Below are 23,132 nucleotides of genomic sequence, written 5' to 3' on the forward strand. Positions count from 1 at the left end.
CACACATAGAATGACTTATACACGGACATTGGATATGCATTGGAACTATATACAGGAACTAAAATATTTATTCCACCATCATTTTAATCTTAAGGCCTCAAACTAAAGGAATTATATACAGGGATTATACAGTATTACATACAATATATACATATGCACAATGAGGAGAGAGAGAGAAGGGATGAGAGATACATACACACACAGTGAATCTTATTTATTATCTTTGCTCTCATTGTCTCTCATCCCTTATATTAAACACGGTGAATCTTAAGCAAATGGATACATACACACACCGTGAATCTTTAAAGATTTTTTGTACATACTTTGAGCAGAATCTGAAACTACTCTGACCCTGCAGATCAAATCACACACCCACTTTTTATATACACACCCATATTCACACACCCATTTTTACCGTCACACAGAACACACACATATACATAATATAAGCACACACATGGTAGAGAAACACACGCGCACACACACAGTTAACACATGCACACACAGTTAAATAATCACACACACAGTTAAAAAATATTATTAATCCAACCATAAATCAGCTTATGGGTAATTTTTTTACATATTTCTTAATAATAATTGTTAAAAAAGAAAAAATTATTTCACAATAATCAAACCCCATGGGCAGGCAGAAAAGGTAAATAAAATAAAATAAAGCCTATGTAATCTGCTTCACGGTTGCCTCTCTCTACTCTCTTCTATTTATATAATTATGCATATAATATATATGCATATGTGCAGTAAGGTCGTTTCTGTCAGTGCTGAGAGGCCTCAAATTTGCTGTTAAGGGCGCTATTATTCTCTCATTACGCAGTTTCAAATAATGCACAGAAGCAGCAGAGGCGCATAAAACACTTAGAGAAAGAGATAAGAAACATACAATTCGCGGGGGGTGGTGGAGGGGCGCAGGTCTTGTCGGAGCGCTGGCGATGTCAGGGGTGGCTGAGTTCCTCCTGATCTTGGCATTCTTTGAAGAGCCCAGACGCACAACGAGCCACGGAAGAAGCTCTGTTAAATACATAATCCCTGCCTTAAAGTTTATTCCCCTTGAGAGGGGCTGGAGAGGGGGATGGGTGGGTGGGAAGGACTAGGAAAGAGAGAGAAAGACAAAGGGAGATGGAGAAAGACAATGAGATGGCTGTTGTGGGCGGGAAAATTTTTAATTCTAGCCATCAAATGTATTAGAAATAATCTCAACCATTGAAATATCTATCTTTTGAGACATTTTCAAAAACCATCCTGTCTTATTATATAGATTTACAAATACAACAAATACTTTTACAACTACAGGAATATATATACATACACACAGTCGCAACTTAGAGTTTCATACTCAACAACCTTAGAGCAAAACAAACAGAATAACAAAAAAGCAAAGAACATAGCATAATGGAATGCACATATAAACAAAAAATCTAAAGCCGTGATATGATGTGGAAAATGGAACTAAAACTAAAGGAACTATATACACACAGTGACTATATATGTGAGTGTATATATAAATACACAGATATCTACCGTGCCTATGAATGAACCTCTCTGAAAACAATCAAATGGTTGCCATATATACACTCACATATATAAATATAGTCGCAAGAGATACATACACACAGATATCTACCGTGCCTATGAATGGGCAATTGTATACATACGGGTGTGTTTGTTTGGGTGTGGGTGTTTTGCTTTGCTTTGCCCATTCATATTCCCAGCAAAAAGTTATGTTTAATACACACAGTGACTATATACATACCGTGCCTTTGAGCAGTGATTTAGAGCTTCATGCGCGGCGACAGACAAAAAGGGATGAGATAAGGGATGAGAGAGATACACGGTGAAGAGATACACACTATGAATAGAGCTTCATGCGCGGTGGACAGAGGGAAAAAAAGAGAGGGAGGTAGTGAGTAAGAGAAAGAGAAAGGAGTAAAACGGCGAGTAGGTGGGTGGCAATGACTGAAGAAGTGGGAGAGAGAGAGAAAGAGAGAGGCACTTACGCATTGAGCTGCCCACATGTCCATTAATCAACCAGCCATTGAGCCGTCGCAAATTAGAGAAGGATTGTTGGGCAAGAAATGGTTTAATCTCAACCATCAAATATATCAAAACTGATCCCAGACATTCAAATGTCTACATTTTTAAAAACGATCTGTTTTATTATGTAGATATTATATATTATTATATTATATAAAGATAATATTTTATTTAATATACAATTTTTTTGTGACTTAATTAATATTTTAAGTGTCTATTCATATTCTTCATAAATAGTATTTATTTTTTATTGATTGACGAATTAATTAAATATTTAATATTCACATAATAATATGCTGTAAAACTCATGATTAGCATTGAAAAACTTATGTATTTAAAATTCATTATTAATTTTATAGTAATTAGTACTTATTATTTTAAAGCAATTGAAAAATTTTAAATTATTAATGCAAATTACAAAATACAAATTATTAATACAATAAGTACTAAATGTAAATTATTAATGCAAGTTTTGGGAGAATTTTTTTTTTTTAGACTATTATACTTTTATATATATAAAGATTTCATAAATGCTCTAACTATTGTCCCTAAGCAATGGAAAAACAATATAAGTAACTTTTCTTTCTCTATTTCTCTCTCTCTCTAAAACATATTGGTTCAAGAGCTTTTATAATTGTTCTTTCTAAAAGTTGATCACTTGTAAAAGAAAGAGAGAAGGAGTCAAATGGTCATCCAAATGTAGATAGATCTGCATGGCACCATTGAATAAGTAGGGAAAGACATTCATTGCTATATATTGTTGTTAATTGTTGAGGATGATTTCACCATCCATGACTATTTGTGCCACCACACAAAAGACTATATACATGGCCCAACATTGCCACAAAGCTAAAGCAAAAAGTTAAAGAAGACCATAGCAACTTCCATGTCATTCATGTGCACCCACCTCCCTCCATCCTAATAAAGAAATTTGCAAAAGTAAACAAGTAAGAACATGAGAAAGAAATCAAAACAATACTAGTGGGGAAAAATAAAAATCTCTCAACAATTTCAAAAGGAAATTACATAAAAGATAAATACATTTAAGAAAATCTTAGGATGTCTTGCTATAACAAAGTGAATTTAATAGAACATCCATTTGTCCTCTAGATCTTTTTGGCATAACAATCATATATTAACTTTCTTGTATGTCCCATAAGTAGCATATAATGTTTTCCCTTCAAGTTTGTTGCTCCTCATAAGTTAATTGGTTTTTGTTGATTCATTAGGTGTGTTGATTTAATGACAAAGAAAAATAATAAATTTGGTTCAATAATGATGACTAAAATAATTGGAAAACTCTTATGTTTATAAAAAATTAATCGAGTAATATATTCAATTTAATCGAGAATGTGAAAAATCATCAAAAGCTTTCAAGTATAAATCAATCGAGTAAGTTAGGAGAGTAATCGAGTAATGGTCAAAGTATTTAAAAAATAATCAATTACATATGTAAGAATAATCGAGTAAACATAGAAAGTACTTAACTAACAAAACCCTTGTACTCAAGTGAGCGATACAATTTTCTATCATCTTAAAATTAATTAAAGTATTTTTGTAATCGAATAATTATTTTTTGTACTCAAGTGAAATATTATTTGTAATCGAGTTATGTTTTTTTTATACTCAAATAGATATATTTTGTAATCTAGTAAAAATCTTGATATATATATAAAAGTAGGATAGTCATTGCTAAGAGTTGATTTGTCTAATTTCCCGCCTAAACTATGCTGATTTATTTATTTTTTTCCCAAGCTATTACTCTGCTCATATTAATTATTCAACAAGTTTCAATGTAGCAAATTTATTCAATATAGCAGGTTTCAATGTACCAAAAAAAAATTATTTAATAATATTTTATTCAATTTATCAAATACAACAAGTTTCAATGCACTAAACCAAAAAATTAATTATTCAATTTATTAAATATAACTTATTTAAATACACTAAAAAATAAATTATTCAATAATATTTTATTCAACTTATTAAATACAACAAGTTTCAATGCACCAAAAATTGAATTATTCAATTTATTGAATATAGCAATTTCAATGCATTAAAAAATAATTTATTTAAACTTATTAAATACAACAAATTTTAATGTATCACAAAATAAATTATTAAATAAAAAAATATATCTTACACATTAAACAGCATATAAAATTACCCCTCCAAACGAGTGGAACGTCTTTGGAACATGTTTGTCAAACAAAAAAAAATTCAAACTCCTTATGGCATCTGAATACAGCATATAGTAATTAAATAAAATATATAATTATTTAATTATGATTTATTTAATTTATTAAATACAACAATTTCAATACATCAAAAAATAAATTATTTAATTTATTGAATACAACAGATAAATATTTAGAAATCCAACAGATAAATATTTTTTGGTGCAGGTTCCAATGCACAAAAAAATAAATTATTCAATAATAATTTATTCAACTTATTAAATACAACAAGTTTCAATGCATCAAAAAATGAACTATTCAGTTTATTGCATATAGCAGTTTTAATGCATTAAAAACTAAATTATTCAATTTATTGAATACAACAAATAAATATTTAGTAATTAAAAAATAAAAAAATATATCTTACATATTAAACAACAGATAAAATTACCCCTCCAAACGAGTGGAATGTCTTTGACACCTGTTTGTCAAACAAAAAAACTTTCAAGCTCCTTCTGACATCTAAATACAACATATAAATATTTAGGAATTAAAAAATAAAAAAATATATCTTACACATTAAACAACAAATAAATATGATTGATAATGATTTCAATATTAATTCAATATCTTACATTCAATTTATTGAATACAGGTATCAAAAAATAAATTATTCAATTATGATTTATTTAATTTATTGAATACAACAGTTTTAATGCATCAAAAAATAAATTATTCAATTTATTGAATACAACAGATAAATATTTTTTGGTGCAAATTCCAACGCACCAAAAAATAAAGTATTTAATTATAATATATTAAACTTATTAAATACAACAAGTTTCAATGCACCAAAAAATGAATTATTCAATTTATTGAATATAACAGTTCCAATGCATAAAAAAACAAGTTATTCAATTTATTAAATACAATAGATAAATATTTAAGAATTAAGAAATAAAAAAACACATCTTACACATTAAACAGTAGATAAAATTACCCTTCCAAACGAGTGAAACATCTTTGGAACCTGTTTGTCAAACAAAAAAAATTATTTGCTCCCTAAATGGCATCTAAATATAGCATATAAATATTTAGGAATATAGCAGATAAATATTCTTCATTCAATCGATTTCTTTACAAACTAAAACTGAGACACAGTATTTGCCATAACTCAAATATTGCATATGCTGAGATATGTTGACAACACTCTGGCAAATTGGGTGTTCAAGATACGAGTCATCCAAAAGTGAAAAGTTTACAGTTATCATAACCAGAACGAGGTTAATAATATTGCTTTAGTATTGTCTGACAAATATGTAAGTTCGAAAAACGCTATTTTTTGTACCATGCACTTTTGTTGTTTTTGCCAATATATAATATGTGTAATGTGTTATTTATCATGTTATGTAGGGGACACGAATGCATGCAATAATCGCGAAAAACTTGATGCGTTACTTTGTAGATAAAATTGAAGAGCACAAGTTGTACATAATGAAAAATTTCGAAGTTGATCATAATACTATGATGTTCAAGACTACCACACATATGTACGTGTTAAGTTTCATGAGGACCACTCAAGTGACTGAGGTTGAAGATCAATCATTTCCTAATAATATATATAGGATCAAGCCTTTTGTCGAAATTATGTCCAGTCCACAGTCCAAGAAAACTTATCTATTTAGTGTGTGTTCGGCCCCTTTTTTAAGTTAATCTTTTTCTACCTCTTTTTTCGGTCAATTTTTTACTACATTGTTTTGTCTCTTTTCTCAGTTAATTTAAATCAATTTTTTAGTTTATTTTTTTAAAATTATTCTTCATTGTTTGCTTGCATCTCTTTTTGGTGAGACGCACTATTCCACAATTATAATACATTTTCATTTTTGTTTTTTCCATGTTTATCTCAGATTTAAAGATATGATAGGCGAAGTCGTCCAGAAAGACAAAGTTAGAACTCAATCATCTTCCGGATCCACTACAAAGTATATTGATATTGTTCTTGAAGATTTGGAGTATGATCTTTTAATTTTGTTTATCTGTCTTTAATATTTTTTTTTTTATCTTTTTTTTGTTGTAGAATGTATCTTTATATAACCGGATCCACTACAAAGGACAAATGTTGTATACAAATAAATCTTCCAAAATTTACTTTAATCATAATGAAATAAAATTATTGTTTCTTTACTAATTCATGTAGTATATTAAATTTACTGTAATGTGCATTTTATATTTTAAACTATTATTTTATATATATATATATATTTGTTGAATATTGTATCCCGTATATCGCACGGGTCGAGAACTAGTAAATTAAAAGTTTGTTGAGTCCCTAGACTTAATATTTAATCAAGTAATAATATTTGTACTTGAGTAATGATCATAATTAATTGAGTAAACGTTATTTTATAATCGAGTAAACAATGCAGTTTTCTATTACTTAAAATTAATCGAGTAATGGAATTCTCATACTCGAGTAAGTTTAAAATATAATCGATTACATAACTAACCTCCTATCTTTCTCCTTTATATGATGGTTCTATTAGTGATAGGGTTTAACAATTTTTTTTTTAATTTTAGTTTGCAAATATAAAACATATTTTGAAAAATATTATCTATATTTAGTTTATATAAGAATTTTAGGGAAAACTTGACATATTTATGTAATTAATTTTTTTTATTTTGTAATAAGGTAATTATACATTTTATGATATTGTGAATATATTTTTGTTACTGAAAAATATATTTTTAATAATTAAAAAATATTTAATTAAAAATATATTTTGTGAAATGAAAAAAAGAGGGGAAAAAAGAAACGATTTTGAAATTTTTAACAATAAGAATGGTATCTAAAATTTTTAAAACATAAAAAATAATTTATACAATTTATTCCAATAAAATTTGAATGAATGGTGATAAGAACCCGAATCAGAGGGATTCTTCCGCATTCGCCTGTTCCCTCACGCAAGAGAACGGTCAGGCAGTTGCGCCGAGTTCGCCGGCCGGGCGGCGACACTTCTCGTCCAAGTAAAAACCCTAATCCTGTTCCCCCATTTTCACTTCCCCCCCCTCTCTCTCTCTCTCTATATATATATATATGTATATATACCCCTTTGTTCGTTTATACACGTATATATGCACATTTGTAATTTCTATTCAATTTGCAATCTTCTTCTTTGCATCAACTTCTGTGGTACGTGCATTCATTTATATCTTATCAGTTTTCGGATTAAATTCCGTCTCAAGTATTTTCTCTTGTGGATTTTGTGATCTAGAAATCTTGTTTGTCTACCCTTTTAAGATTTTTTAACTGTGTTGGAGATTCTGTCGAGATACATGACCCGTTTATGGGAATTATTGCGGCTGAACCACTGTGTTTTGAGACCCATATGTTGTTGACTTTCTTGCTTGTGTTGCTCAATAGTGGAAAAAGTTGCTTCAGAAATTTTGCCCAAGAGGTGAAGTATATTTCGGAGTTGAGTTCAGATGTCAGTAGTAAAGATGTGATAGTACGGTCGGTTTCTGGTGAAATTTAAGTTCCTTGAGCTCTCTTTTTTTTTATATTGTGATTTTACTAGTTTCCAGTACAGCTGCTAAACTTAAAGGAATGGTTTTATTTATATATAGCGTTTAGAGGAATGAGATGTTTGGGTGTGGTCTACAAAGCTTAGCTCTCATTGTTTCTGTTAAGATTTTATCCAAAATTAAAGCTTTTGTTATAACACATTTCAATCTTTTAGCCTGCCAATTAACTGCAGGTATATGTATAGGATTCTAAATTCTTCAGTTGTTTGCTGAAATCAAGCAGTGATGGGTTGTTTATGATTTAATTTATATAATAGCAGTTCTTTACGATTGATTTTCTGTAACTTTTCAATTTAACTTGAGCTAATTTTATCTGGTAATATAAAACATAAATTAATTTAATTGGTAAAGTGCCAGTATCTGCTGGCTATTAATTTCTGTTTAACTTCGTTAAGGCTAAACATTTTTTATATGCTGAAAGAAAGCTTTGCATCACTTTGAATCGTTGATGCTTTTGGCTAAGTGGTGATAAATTGCTTGCATTTCATTTTTTTTTTCCAGTTCTAGACATGACATTGATTAGCCGTGTATGTCATGGTCAGTAGTGTTTCTCACTTGTAATGTAGTTTTATTTAATGGATAGGTACACAAAAGAGCAGGTTACCATCTAGTTAGGGGGATGATGAAGTCTGCTGGACATACTTTGTTTGCTTCTTTTTCTCCTATTCATGCTGTTACCCTAAAAAATCATCGCAGATTTGCATCAAATTCTTGCATACAAAGTTCTACTAAAGCCCCAATATTGTTTGCTTACAATAAGAAGCATCAACTGGATAGAAAACCTGAAATGGTTGCTGCCCGGTATTTTCCTCCTTGGTTCAGGTGACTGACTGATTTTTTTTCTCGGTTTCGATTTAGCTTTGATTACAATTAGGTGTTTTATTAAATTGAAGCTGAACTTGTTGCCATTATGTGTCTTCAGTGTTGCTCCGATGATGGATTGGACAGATAATCATTATAGGACACTTGCTAGGCTTATTTCCAAACATGCATGGCTCTACACAGAAATGCTTGCTGCTGAAACAATTGTTTATCAGAAAGGAAATTTGGTAAGTATTGCAAAATTTAAATTTTCATGGTCTGATGAATAGGGGATGGCGAGGTTGAAAGTTCATTGACCACTCCTTGTGGATTGCAAATGAGGGAATGGTGACTCAGACTATTCCCATGCTTTTTATGGCAGGATTGCAAATGAGGGAATGGTGACTCAGACTATTCCCATGCTTTTTATGGCATTCTTTTTCTACTTTTATTTCTGTAAAACCCACTTATATTGAACTTCCTTGCTGAGTTAAATTATATGGAACAATATTATGTTAAACCTAGAAATGATAGTTGTCATGCCCCCTAGAATTTTTTATTTCAGTTGTTGTATCATTATTTAGTTGTTATTTATAGTTACGTTCTAGGAACAGTTAAGTAACAGATATAGAGTAGTGGGGAGGTAGTGGAAGTGATTTAGGAGCAGTTACTGATAGTGGAAGAGTGGTAACTACCTTGTAGAATCTGTGAATAGCTTATGGTTACTGAAATTATAGAAACCTCAATGTGAATGTTTACCATATTTGGTTGTTCATGTTATTCTCAGCAATAAATTTAGGTGTTGATATCTCATATCTTGATTCTTATTTGTGTTGCTTAATCAGATTAAATTGAATTTCAGGTGTCTCTGATATTTCAGTTTCTGAATACTTCTGATTCTGTATAATTTCGTTGATATTGCTCAGGACAGGTTCTTGGCATATACGCCAGAACAACATCCTATTGTGCTGCAAATTGGGGGAAGTAATTTGGAAAACCTGGCAAAAGCAACTGAACTAGCGAATGCCTATGGCTATGATGAGATTAATTTTAAGTTCGTTCTATTGTCTTTTCCATCTCTTAAATTTCCTTGTTCTTTTCCTTCCGTAAACTGAGATCTTGTTCATTGTCCAGCTGTGGATGTCCTAGCCCAAAGGTAGCTGGACATGGGTGTTTTGGTGTGCGCCTTATGCTTGATCCAAAGGTTTGAATTATTGCGTTGATACATTGTTTTGCTATCATAGATGGTGGTTTGTTTCTCAATGTTCATTGATACGGAAATTACCTTTTTACAAGGAAAGTTTGTTGCCGAGGCTATGTCGGTGATTGCTGCCAACTCAGATGTTCCGGTCAGTGTTAAATGCAGGATTGGTGTTGATGATCATGATTCATATAATGAACTCTGTAAGTTTCATTTATTTACTTTATCTCAAAAAACTTTGAGGCAGTGACTTGCACAACTATTTTATTAGCATATCTTCATGAAAACAATTTATACAGATTCTTGAGGATCCTAGGATGTGAATGTGAAGCCTTTCTTTTTATATATTCACGTCCTTTCTTTTTATATTTCAAAGTTTTATACTTTTGTTGTAAGAAAAGAAAAAAGGGAATACAGTATAATATTGAGAGAAAATAGGTTTTAAAGATGAAAATAGGAAATGATGTTGGGCTTAGTGGAATTTTTTAAAGCTTTTGAATGATACATTATAATTTGGTTGAGAATAACAAAACTTTTTATGAACTAAAATTGTGCCTAGCCTGGCGGTCTTGATGGTTACATATAAAAACTACATGCCTGTTTGGACAAGCTTTCTTTCTTTTTTTTTTAATTCTCATTTTCACTATTTGACAATGAAAATGAAGAATGACATTTGGTTACTTATTTTTGTTTTTAAAAATTCTGAAAAATTATGATAAGTTTTCAAAATTTTGAAAACAAGAAAAAGGTGCTTTTATTTTCTTCCCTCTCCCCCAGCCCTCATTGCTAGCGACCAGATGTAGTTGAAAAGTAGCCCAAGGGTCACCATAGATCTCCAATGTTGCCACTCTCTAGCTACTCCTAGACACCTTTTGGTAGTTGCACAACTCCCAAAAGGCCTCTGAGTCATGCCATTGACCTTTGACAATTTCCGGTTGCCAAGGTGGATGGGTGGGGAGAAAAATGCAAAAATAAAGAGTGAAATAAAGAACTTAAAGCTAAATAAAGTTGTCAAACAGCATCATCATCTTGGAGCTAAATTTGTGGCTCATATAACATAATCAAGAATTGCAAGACAACAGTTGAAATCCAAGACTAAAGTATTTTTTCTTATAAATAATTATAAGAATAAGACTTGTCAAATGAAGAACAAGAGGACTGATATCTAAAATTTTTTCCTTTTCCTTTTCTTTTTGTAGGTGATTTTATATACAAGGTTTCTTCTCAATCACCAACTAGGCATTTCATTATACATTCACGAAAGGCACTGCTCAATGGCATTAGCCCAGCTGATAATAGAAGAATCCCTCCCCTGAAGTAAGTATTGTTGATATCTTAGTTGTTAATTGAGCATGCATTTTTTTTGGTTGAGTAATTGAGCATGCATTTAATTAAAGGTTAATTATCTTAGAATCCTTGTGGTTTGGGTCATTTGCATGGAGACCCTATGTGATTAAAAATATCTTTGGAAGTCCCTATGATTTATGCTTTTGCCCAAACAACTTTTCCTTTAGTTTTTGGCAATAGTGATGTTAACTAAAACTATATATGTATATATTTTAATTCTGAATCTCAATTCTAATCTCTCTTTTGCTTTAATTAAAAATAAAAAATAAAAAAATAAAAAAGGAAGGGCAACTTGAGTGGTTGATGGCAGTAGAAGAGATGAGGGCTCTCGCCATCTCCCTCTTCTCTTTCCTCTATGCTTGTCGTTGCATTTGCTGTATTGTGGAGAACCATCGCCATTGGGGCTTTTACAACACTAGGGTTGCAAAAAACAGTGGCCACAACAGTGGCAAAAAAAATGGCTTGGGTGGTGGCAAAGGATCTATGGATGGAGCCTCTGAGCACTAGAACTTAAATAGAGAGGGTGACGCAGTATAGGAAGTGATGTTAACTAGATTCATGTTGAAACTGAGGACAAAACCGAATTTATTAGAAGAAGAAATTTGATATTATTCAAAAGCTGCTCTCTAATACTTAGAACAAGAATATTTATAGGCTAAACCTAAACCTTAATGTTGGAAACTACACGAGACACGAGATATGCTTGATTGATATTGCTTTGTATAGTTGTGTGATACATCTTCTAGAAGGTTATGTTTGTTTTTTGGTTATATTCTAAATTGTATATATTTCCAAATCTAGATTAGGAAACTGCCTAATCTAGATTTGGAAGCTTCCTATTGTGATAGACTATCTGGTATATATATTCATTGGAACCCTTAAAGGGGAATAAGATTGAATATCTTTTTAAGCCATTTTTGACATGGTATTAGAGCCTTACGACGTTGATCATTGGTCTTTGTGATTTCCAACTGTCGTGGCCTTCATCGATATTCAATCTTCTTACATAACTGTCAAAATCTCACAATACCATGGCGGATTCAACTGATTCCAATAGTACAATAGAGGTCTCATTTGCTGGAAGTAATGGTGTAATCTCAGGAGGAGAGCTACAAAACATTCAAGCGGCCTACAGGTTGAATGGAAGGAATTACTTGTAATGATCTCAATTGATTCGAACGTTTTTAAAGGGGAAAGGAAAGCTAAGTCATTGTCATGAACCTAGGGTTTACGATAGGTTTAAGAGGTAATTGGGAGGAATTGAGAGAATTAGATCTGAAGGAATGGGAGAAAAATTAGGGAAGAACAGAACAAAGAGGGAGATTAGGAAGAATCGAGAGAAAGGGAAATTGAGAGAGGGATTAGAGCGAAATTGGAGGGAGATTGAGAGGATTCAAGAGAGGGAAATGAGAGTATTCAATTATCAATTCAACATGATTACCCTCCTACAGCAGTGGCTTATTTATAGTCTCAGCCCATGCACTCATGTGCTTTACAACTGTAATCCTAACAACTATTATATCCTATTACAATATTGCCCCTCTATTGCTCCTAGGGACATGACAATTCCCCCCGCATTGAAACATTTCTTGTCCCCAAGAAATGCCAAACCTCCACAGCTTCCAATATACTTTTTCCTTCTCGTTAAAAGGCATTTGTCTTAGATTAGGGTTTGTAATGTAAGAGAGATGTCAAGGTTTATTTTCTGTTTAAGCTCTTTTAAAAGGATATGTTTCTAGAAGGCTGACTGAATTTGTTTTAACTACTTTTTTAGGGGCAGTCAGTCAGGTTGTTACTCTTGCCTTTATAACTTATAAATAGGGATCGGGAGGTTGGCTTTAGAGAGAGATTTTCATTCTATCTTGTGCGAGTATGTGTTGTGTGTGAAAGAGGGCATATCTTTCGGTTCCAACTCTGTATAGCTTTTAGGTTTATGGGCTGTGAGAGAGTGGGGCATTTAGGGCACACGTAATCGTATATCATCATTCAAAGATAGTGGAGAAAGTTGAGGACAAAACCAATCTCGACATAGGTCTCATTTGAGACTGAACCAAGATAAGTTCTCTTATGTTCTTTTTTGTTCTTGGTTAAATTCTTGTATGTTTTCTGTTTTACTTTTGTGTTGCGAGAGTAAGAGATTGTTCGGGTGTGTTTTGAGGGTTGAGCAATCTTATTAAGAGGTGAGATCTAGGCTAACACTTCTCATCCACAGCTTGGATGGAGAAGTTTTGAAAAAAGCTCTGTATGCATAACAAATTTGCAGTGGTTCTCATTTCCATCTTGATTGGAACATGGCCAAAATTGATCACTCTCCATTGGTCAAAGAGAGCAGATGAAATTTGCTGGTTGCTGTCCTTACCAACCTTACCCACCATAGTTTCTTCAATGTGGGCTGGTGCATGTCTAGAAGATGGGCTAACTGTGACCCCGACGTCCCTTAATATTTCATCACCCTTTGCAACAATATTTGCAAACGCCTTTAAATGCAACAATTTAGAAATGTTAGGTTTAGGAGTTGCTACAACATCAATTCCCGTCATCGCTTCATCCCGCTTTGCAGTTGGCAAAAATCCTAATTGGTCGATTGTAGCAATAATGCATAAAGCAGCAACAACTTTGTTCTCCATGGCCAAACTTTTGACAGCAACACGGTGACACCATTTAGGATCAGCAAAACTTCCTCTTGGTGCTGTCTGCACCTTATCGTTAGCTAAGGAATCCTTACCATTGTTCGAAACCATAGGCAATGGAACAGTATCCTTAGGAACTCCATAAATTTCATTTCTTATAGAATTTTGATTCGAAACACCATCCAATCCTTCAGTCCCTGCACTAGTCACCAAAAGTAACGAATTGGCCTTAGCTTCCTCGATCACTTCATCAAATGCTGCCCAGTTTCCTCTTTTAGCCTTTCAGTAGTTGCATCTTGAGGTAGTACTTCTACTTTTAACTTCTCAATTACTGCAACAAAATTCCTCTTCCCTTCTAGAAATTCCTTGTTGCCTCTTGTTATTCCTGCCAACTGATTGACTACATTAATCATCCCTTGTTTTGGACCTCTACCATTATCACTCGAAACATCCTCATCAAGAACTTCTTTTCCATAGGAATTAGATTGTTCCTTCGTACTTATTGTCCCAACCTCTGGATCATTATAGCTTCCCTCTAGGTAATGCTATTCATTGTCAAAATTATTCCCAATTTTGCAGTCATCCTTCTTGTCATTGTTGCCTAAATCCGAATACTTCGTCTTCTGCCCAAAATCTAGAGTAGGTAGTGACTTGGCCTTCCACAATCTTGACTTCTCCTTAAGCGGCTTCATTTTCAGAAACTCATGAGGAGAATAAGGATTACTCATAGGATCTAACAACTTCTCTATAATAATTGGATAAGAGTATTATCTGGAAAGCAAATAAGCCGGTAGTTTAACCTGATTTCGTCTGGCGAACATTATCATGCATTGATCCCTCATCCAATTCTTGAATTTATCAATAATTTCATGCTTGTGATTGATCTCCTCTTGCAGCAAATTGACAACATTGTCTAGCTTCCTATCCACTGCCGATTCTACAGATCCAACACGGATTTGCCTCTCCGTTATCATTGCTCTTACTTGCTACAATTTAGATCCTCTTGGTTTCACCCTGATGTCATTTGCCATTAGAATTCAAATCACTGGTGGGATCACCGGTCGAGGAACAACTTTGGATGATTCTACTGAGGATCGAATGGTTGCTATTAATCATCGAAATTGAGAAGCAATCGCTGCAAACGCTTATAAACTCACTTCCAAAACTTCCTCCATTGGAATCAGTGAAATTGAATTCGCCTAAATTCAATTTGCTCCACCTGCAATTGATCGACTTAGTTGTTCGATCGATCCTACAGCTGCTTCCTAAAACTCATTTTGCAACTTGATCAGCCTCTTCTGATCTACAATTGATGTTTTCTCTGATCTGCAATTGATCGCTTATCAGGACTAAAAGCAGCTGCAACTCACAATTTCCTAATCCAAGTTGATCTTTGGAAATTACTGCAGCCGGTTACTACAGATCAACTATCGCTCAAGATCCGCTTCACTATGGATCAACAATCTTCAATTCCCCAGCAAGGTGAACTGCTAGGCAATAGGTTTGACTCCACTTCCTGGGTCGCCTGCTGCAAAAGTCTCCTATTCTCTTCTCAAACGCGTTTCAATTCGGAAATTAGCAGTCTAGGATGTCGGAACTCACAAGCGAACGAAGTCGGAGGAATCTGTCTCTTTGAACGGAATTCGCTTACAGCTTCGAGCCGAAACTACTTTGCAGCGATGAAATGGAGAATCAACAGCCTAAGAATTGTTGTGTCAGGTCCCAAGGGTCTGACTTGGGATTTAGAGAATGGGAAAGGGAAATCAGAAAGAAATGAGAGAGAGAAAGAAAGAATTGAGGGGGAATTCAGTAGATGAGTGATAATATTTCTCAATGATTATCGAGAGGGGGAGAGAGTATCCATATATAGCTGGGATTCTCTCCTCACGTGCTGTAACCGATTACAGCTATAAGGAATGTACAAGTTGTCATAGCAGCAACAAATTCTGTACTACTCCCTCAGCTGTTAACTAACTCTGCCTATATTCTTTCTTATTTAGTCCTTCTATTACATTTAATTGCAAAACTACCTTTATCCCCACGGTACAGGACAATTACCCCGCCCTTCAAAACTTTTCTTGTCCACAAGAAATGTGGAGGAGGCTAGCCACGCGAGGGAACTGGTTTAAGATGTCCGGGAGATACTCCCATGTGTTACCTTCCAAGTGTTAATCAGACCATTTAATGAGAACTTGAGTAATTGGAGTGCCTTGCCTGTAGATCACTTTTTTGTCCAGTATAGCTATAGGTTCTCGGAGAGGGTCTTCAACCTGGGGAAGAGTTGGTAGGATGGAACTTGCTGGTTGTGCCCCCACTGCTTTCTTGAGGAGTAAAACATGAAAAATTGGATGTATGCTAGAACCCTTCGGTAATTTTAATCATTATGCCACGGTTCCTAGCCTTGCAATAATTGGAAAGGGCCCATAGAACCTTGGATGCAATTTAGAGCCGGGGTGGGGAAGTAGTGTCCTCAGGTGTCCTGGTTTCAACTTTAGATATACGATGTCACCAACTTGAAATTCTCTTTCACTCCTCTTGTTTGCAAATTGCTTCATTCGATTTTGAGAATTAGCCAGCTCCTCCTTAATCCCCTGCAAAGCTTGTTGCCTCTACTGTAGGTATGCATCAAGGGAGGCCACAGTTGAATTATCTGCCAGGGCTGGTAGGAGGGGTGGTTTGTAACCGTAAAGGGCTTCAAAAGGGGACATTTTTATGGCTGAATGGTGGTTGGAATTGTACCACCATTGAGCCATCAAAAGCCATTTGTGCCATGTCTTTGGTTGAAGGAAACAAGTACACCTGAGATACATTTCCAAACACTGATTAACCCTTTCGGTTTGCCTGTTTGATTCAAGGTGGTATGCACTGGACATCTTCAATTTCACCCCAGCAATCCCATCAATTCCTTCCACAGCCGACCAGTAAAGATTTTATCTCTGTCAGAGATTATAGCCTTAGGTGTTCCATGTAGTTTAACCACTTGGTCTAGGAATATTTTGGCCACCTCTTGGGCAGTGTATGGATGAATCATTCCCATAAAATGCCCATACTTGGTAAAACGGTCCACGACTACCATAATGCAGTCTCTACCTTCTGATTTGGGCAGCCCCTCTATAAAGTTCATTGAGATATCTTCCCATGGACCCCTAGGAATATTCAGAGGTTGGAGTAGCCCAGGTGTTGCCACATTCTCTGGTTTGCACTGCCTGCAAGTATCACGCCTGATCACAAACTCCATAACATCCTTCTTGAGTCCTAGCTACCGGAAGAGTTGTTCGACCCGATGATAGGTGTTTACAATACCTGAGTGTCCCCCGATGGGAGAGGCGTGTAATGCCTCTATAATTTTCTTTTTCAGTGCTTCCTCCTCCCCAATCACCAGCTTTCCTCGGTGTTTAATCATCCCATTACTTAAAGTGTAGCCTGGTTTAGATGAGGGATCAATTACCAATTGCTGTAGGAGCTCCCAGGTCTTTTCACTTGAGGAATAACTAGCAGCAATCTCTTGGCACCAATCTGGGACAATAGTTGAGATTGCAACTACACTTCCCTCTTCAAGACATTTGGATAGAGCGTTTGTTGCTAGGTTTTCTTTACCTTTCCTATATTGAATCACATAGTTCAAACCCATTAATTTAGTCATACATTTCTGTTGTAATTGTGTGTGCAGCTTCTGTTGCAGTAAAAATTTGAGGCTTTCATGGTCAGTCTTGATCACAAAACTTCCCCCTTGAGATAATGGCGCCACTTTTCTACTGTCATTAGCATTGCCAGGAGTTCTTTCTTATAGATGCTCAACCCGAGGTGTCTTGGTGCAAGGGCTTGACTGAGGAAGGCTATGGGTCTGCCTTCCTGAACCAAGACTGCTCCAATCCCATTGTTGCTTGCATCGGTTTTTAGGATGAATTGTTTGTTAAAATTAGGTAAGCCTAAAGTTGGCACTTCACTCATAGCCTGTTTAAGTTTGCAGAAAGCTTCCTCAGCCTCAGAATCCCACTTGAACCCATCTTTCTTTGATAGGTTAGTAAGGGGCCGACTGATTATGCCATACCCTTTAACGAATCGGTGATAGTATTCGGTTAATCCTAAGAATACTCTCAATCCTTTCACATTGTGCGGCTTGGGCCAGGGCACCATTGCCACTACCTTACTTGGGTCAGTGCTTACCCCTGAACTGGAGATGATATGCCCAAGGTATTCAACCTGTTGCTTAGCAAAAATACACTTTTACTCCTTAACATACAATTTATTGATTCTAAGGACCTCAAAGGTAATTTTTAGGTGGTTTAGGTGCTGTGTAAAGGTAGGGCTGTAAATTAAGATGTCATCAAAGAATACTAGGATGAATTTACGCAAGTATGGTTAGAAAATTTTGTTCATTAACGCCTGAAAGGTTGTGGGGGCATTAGTTAGGCCAAAGGGCATTACAAGAAACTCATAATGCCTTTGATGAGTTGTAAAAGCTGTCTTAGGGATATCTTTAGGTCGCATCCTGATTTGATGGTAGCCTGATCGGAGATCTAACTTGGTAAAGACAGAGGCATTTTTAAGTTCATCAAGGAGATCTTCCACAATTGGAATGGGAAACTTGTTTTTGATGGTCATGGCATTAAGTTGATGGTAGTCAACACAAAACCTTTGTGACCCATCCTTTTTCTTAACAAGCAATACGGGTGATGCAAAGGGGCTATGCCTGGGTTGAATAATGGACCTTTTTAGCATATCTTTGATGAGTTTTTCTATCTCTGTTTTCTGTTTGGGAGGGTATCGATAGTCTCTTAGGTTAACAGGCTCTGCATTAGGCTTAAGGTTGATAGCATGGTCATAGGGTCTCTTGGGTGGTAGGGAACTTGGCTCGGAGAAAGAGGTGTAATACCCCATGTTCGTATGAGTTGCCACGTAATTTCGATGAGTTTAGGATACCGAAAAATTGATTTTATAGTAATTTTAGGTATCGAATCAACTGCAGGAAATATCTCGGAGTGAAATTGTCTAAGGAAAATTATATGGTCTCGACGAGTGTATCGAGATAGGATTTATGGTATCGAAAGAAAGTAGATCAGGAACAGTTTTCGATACAGCTAAAATACAGCTGCCATTTAGGCTGTAAAACCGAATTGTTGTAGGAGGCTCCTGAAAAATCAACGAAACCCTAGGGGAGCTCCGGTTTTGCGTAATGAGCAACCCTTTAGTGGTTTTGGGATGAATCAACAGCCCGGTATGGACACTGGGGCGAAATCGTCATTTTCAACTAAGATTTGGATTATTAATTGTGGATTTTTAGTATTGTAATACAAATTAATTTGGGGTTTAGGACCGTAGTTGCAATTAGGGAATTGCACAAGTGTAATAGAGATGAAATTTAAGATTTAGTGTGTAATTTTCTTAAATTAAAGTGTAATATATAATTTATATATGCATATTTATATATATATAAACATGGGGCATGTGTGCGGCCATTTATGGCCATGTCCTGCATATTTTCAACCCCATGCCCTGCAACCCACGCCTCTGCAACCCGAACCCATGCCCCTGCAAATTGATGGTTGTCAGTAATTGTGATCTTCACGCCAAGAGGGATGGGCAAGATGGATCGCTGGCAGTGGAAGCGCCTATAAATAGAGATGAGAGTTGAGAAGCAAAGGCAAGCCATGGCCGAGTTGAAGAGAGCATTCGGCCGAGAGAGAGAAAGAGAGAGAGAGAGAGAGATTGTAGGTAATGAGGAGGGTCATTGGCTGGTGGCCATTGCAGCTACAAGCTCCAGGCGGCCATGGCCGCAAGATGGAGCAAGGCGCGGGCAGCCAGCAAGCGGAGGAAGGCCGAACAGCAAGTTCCAGCAACGGGTAGGGGAGTAGCAACGAGCAAAGAAGCTCGGAGAAGGCCAGGAGGCGGTCTGGAGAAGCTGGCGCGGCCATGGAAGCCATGGCCGCAACCAGTTACAGCAAGGCTGCAACCAGCCGCGGCCATCAGCGGCCGTGAATGGCTGCCAGCCACAGCGCAGTGGCTGCATCAACGGCCGGGGAGGTTGGCGGAGGCGATCGCGGTGGCCAGCGGGCAGCAAGGGAGGCGATCGCGCGGCCAGCGTGGGCGGCGGCAAGGCCGACAGCCGCGGTGCTCTGTTCGCGCAGAAAGAAGAAGCAGAGGAGGAAGAGAAGGAAGGGAAGAAGAAGAAGAAGAAGAATAGAAGGAAGAAGAAGAAGAGAAGAAGAAGAAAGAAAGAAAAGAAAGGAGAAAAAAAAAAAAAAAAAAGAGAAGAAGAGAAGATGGAGTTGCAGGCCGGAGGAGGAAGAAGATGGTGGAGAAATAAAAGAAAAAAAGAAAAAGAAAGAAAAAGAAAAGAAAAGGAAAAAAAAAAGGGAAAAATGTCAAAAAAATTCCAGAAAAATTTTAGAAAATAGGGAATTATATTTTGATAATATCCCAGAGATTTTGGCGAGAAAATGGCCTGGGCACGCATTTCGAGGAAATGGCATGCATATCGAGAAAATCGGAGATGCTAAGTTAAGGTGAGTAAAATTTCCTAGAAAATTTCAGAAATTCAAGAATATTATTTTATGAATTGTCGTAGAAGAATATTTGAGAAAATATTTTAGAAATATTTAGTTTGGATTTATTGAGGAAAATTAGGAAGAAATAGAAAGAAAATGATAGAAAATGTCAGAAATTATGGAAAAATAGGTTTTAATATTTATTTAAATACCTATGATGATTAGGATGCTTTGAGGTTTAAGTTGAAGTGACTGGTGCAAATTTTGAGGTTGGCACGCAAATCGAGGCAATGCACGAGGCAATGCACGGATATCGAGGTAGCCTGATAAGCTCTAGAAGGTAAGTGGTACTTCCTCGAAAACATTTTCATCATATTGACATGCCCTGATATGTATCCATCACGTAGACTGCATACATGACTATGAAATGCATAAATACACGTTAATATCATCGATCACACGCATATGAGGCCGTAGGGAGTACGAACTGGCACCGCTACCTTACCAAGGGTGCACCCATACACCCCGGCTTCGAAAGAGGTGGCCGCTAAAATGGTAGGTAGCATGAGGGGTGCAGTTGATACCTACGATGAAAGACATTGCATACACTCATAACATAGCATTATGTACCCTTACTTAGATGGTTCATCATCTAACTTGGGTTCGCCCCTGGAACATTCAACGTTCCAGTCGGGACTTGCAGAGATGATTCCGAGAATGGTGATATGTAGTGACGTGAGACGTCAAGAAGCGAGTAAATGTATCATGTTATGTTGTAATATGAGTAGTTTAAGAATTATGTACATTGTATCGTCAGACGCTTATGAATTAACTTTGTAATGAATGTCATGTCTAGTTATTATTATATGAGCAGGTTCGATTCAGCTTTTGCTTTGTATTTATTTTCTAGTGTAGATATCTCGCACTAGATAAGGTCTTAGGGAATTTCGGGATAATGTAAAGAAAAAAAAAAAGAAAAGACCAAATTTCCTAAGGCATAACACGCCCTAAAGAAGTGGGCTGTTACAAGAGGTCTTTAAATTCAATTAACAATATGTTATGTGAGTCAAATTTGTGTACCTGCCATGGACTATGAGAGTTACTGCCCAGTGTCCTTGCCAGCTGATGCTCGGCTTCTTGCTCCTTGAGGGTAACTTCTACGGTATAGATAGAAAATCTTGCTCTTGAGTATCCTTTGTAACCTTTTACTTGAGATGATTTTGCACACTCCTACCTTTGGATTGCCCGTTAGAACCTTCTTGCTGCCATCTTTTTCAAAGGTCACCTCTATTTTATTGAAATCAAAACTGATTGGACTAACTCCCTTCATCCAATCTACTCCCAACACAACATCACAGCCTCCCAACTTTAGCAATCTCAGATCAGTTGAGAAATTTTCTCCATTCATCTCCCAACAGAAATCCTTACAGGATGATTGACTCAACACCTTGCTGCCGTTGGCAACCATTACTGATAAGGGAAGGGAAGGACAGACTTCACACCCTAATTTTCTTGCCACAGCTTCATCCAAGAAGCTATGGGTACTCCCACTATCAATGAGAACCATGATCGGGTTACTGTTTACCCTTCCTTCTACCTTGATAACCTTACTATGGTTAACCCCTTTCAAAGCATATAATGAAATCTCCCCTTTGTCCTCCCTCTCATTTTCCAATAGTTCCTCTCCTTCCTCATTGTCCTCATCTTCCCCTTCCAACAACAGTAGTTGTCTCTTACACTTGTGGCCCACAAAATACTTGTCTCCACATTTGTAGCATAAACCTGCTATTCGCCTCTGCTCCATCAGTTTACCTCCGCGGTGGAAGCAGGGTTGGTGGAAGGTAGGGCTAGGACACCTCTACCTTTGGAACCCACCTTCTCTGGGTGGCAATCTATTCCCAGCTTGCCAGCCTCCTTGATCACTCCTTTCGCCTGATTCCTCTGTTTCTTGGCCATCGCATCAACGATCATCTCTTGTAACCTCGCGCTCTCCACAGCCTGTTTCACCATGTGAGGCTGGATCATCTTCACCATGGGTTTGATCTCATCCCCTAGACCACTAATGAAGCTCGAAACGTAATACTCCTTGGACAATTGAGGATTATGTACCATCATCAATGACCTCAGCTCCTCGAATTTTTGCTGATAGACCTGGACCGTCCCCTCTTGTTTGAGTTTGTTAAATTCTTCGATTATGTCCCTCTGCATTTATCTCCGAACCTTACACACAAATCTTCTACAAACACACCCTAAGGGCTTCCCTCCTTGACCGTGAGCCACCCTTGATACCAAGCATCTCCCATATCATTCAGGTAGGCAGAAGCCATGGTGACCTTCTGCTGTTTCAGAATTTGATATAAGGAGAATACTCGTTCACATCTTCTCGACCACCACCTCGGGTTCTCTCCTTCAAACAATGGAATCTCGAGCTTCAGCGTGGGGTAGTTCGGGTGGTGTTGATTAGCTGAAGCTCCCGGACTCCTTTCCCTTACATTCTCCCCCACTGTGTCCGTATCAAACTCGAACTCCGACGTTCCCCCCGGCCGGGGTTCTACCCCTACTCCCTGAAAAATGGGCTCCGTTCTGTCTCTTGGAGGAAACTCGGGAGAGAGCCTTAATGGTTGTTGCTGGGTGAACATTTGCACGATCATTTGCATTTGTTCCAACATTTGCTCCCGAAGGAGAGTTCTCTGCTCGCGACTCTCCAGCCTCGAACGTTCCATTGCCTGGTCAATTCTGGAATCGACTCCTGCTCTAATAGATAGTTCGAGCATTCCCACTTGATTCTGCACCTCCGCTATTGCTGTTGTCACTTGTTGTAGCTGAGATTCCATTTGCTTTATTCTTGTCCCGTTGA

At 36.3% G+C, this 23,132-nt stretch overlaps 1 protein-coding gene across 5 annotated transcripts in view; it reads left to right on the plus strand.

The window, feature by feature from the left end:
• Window positions 1-7,118: 7,118 nt before the first annotated feature.
• Window positions 7,119-23,132, plus strand: part of LOC127786656 (uncharacterized) — a 47,047-nt gene continuing 31,033 nt past the window's right edge. Inside the window, exons 1-7 of one of the 5 annotated variants that reach the window (XM_052314190.1) lie at window positions 7,119-7,250; window positions 8,505-8,630; window positions 8,731-8,857; window positions 9,536-9,663; window positions 9,744-9,813; window positions 9,911-10,013; window positions 11,010-11,127. In XM_052314190.1, coding sequence (XP_052170150.1) covers window positions 7,129-7,250; window positions 8,505-8,630; window positions 8,731-8,857; window positions 9,536-9,663; window positions 9,744-9,813; window positions 9,911-10,013; window positions 11,010-11,127 — 794 coding nt within the window. In that variant the 5' untranslated portion in view covers window positions 7,119-7,128. Of the gene's footprint in view, window positions 7,251-7,377; window positions 7,417-8,374; window positions 8,631-8,730; window positions 8,858-9,535; window positions 9,664-9,743; window positions 9,814-9,910; window positions 10,014-11,009; window positions 11,128-23,132 lie in introns of those variants that run through there. The other 4 variants (XM_052314192.1, XM_052314191.1, XM_052314193.1 and 1 more) reach the window with 4 other exon arrangements.

This window comes from Diospyros lotus, chromosome 12 (genome assembly GCF_014633365.1).
Source record: "Diospyros lotus cultivar Yz01 chromosome 12, ASM1463336v1, whole genome shotgun sequence".
Classification (NCBI taxonomy): Eukaryota; Viridiplantae; Streptophyta; class Magnoliopsida; order Ericales; family Ebenaceae; genus Diospyros; species Diospyros lotus.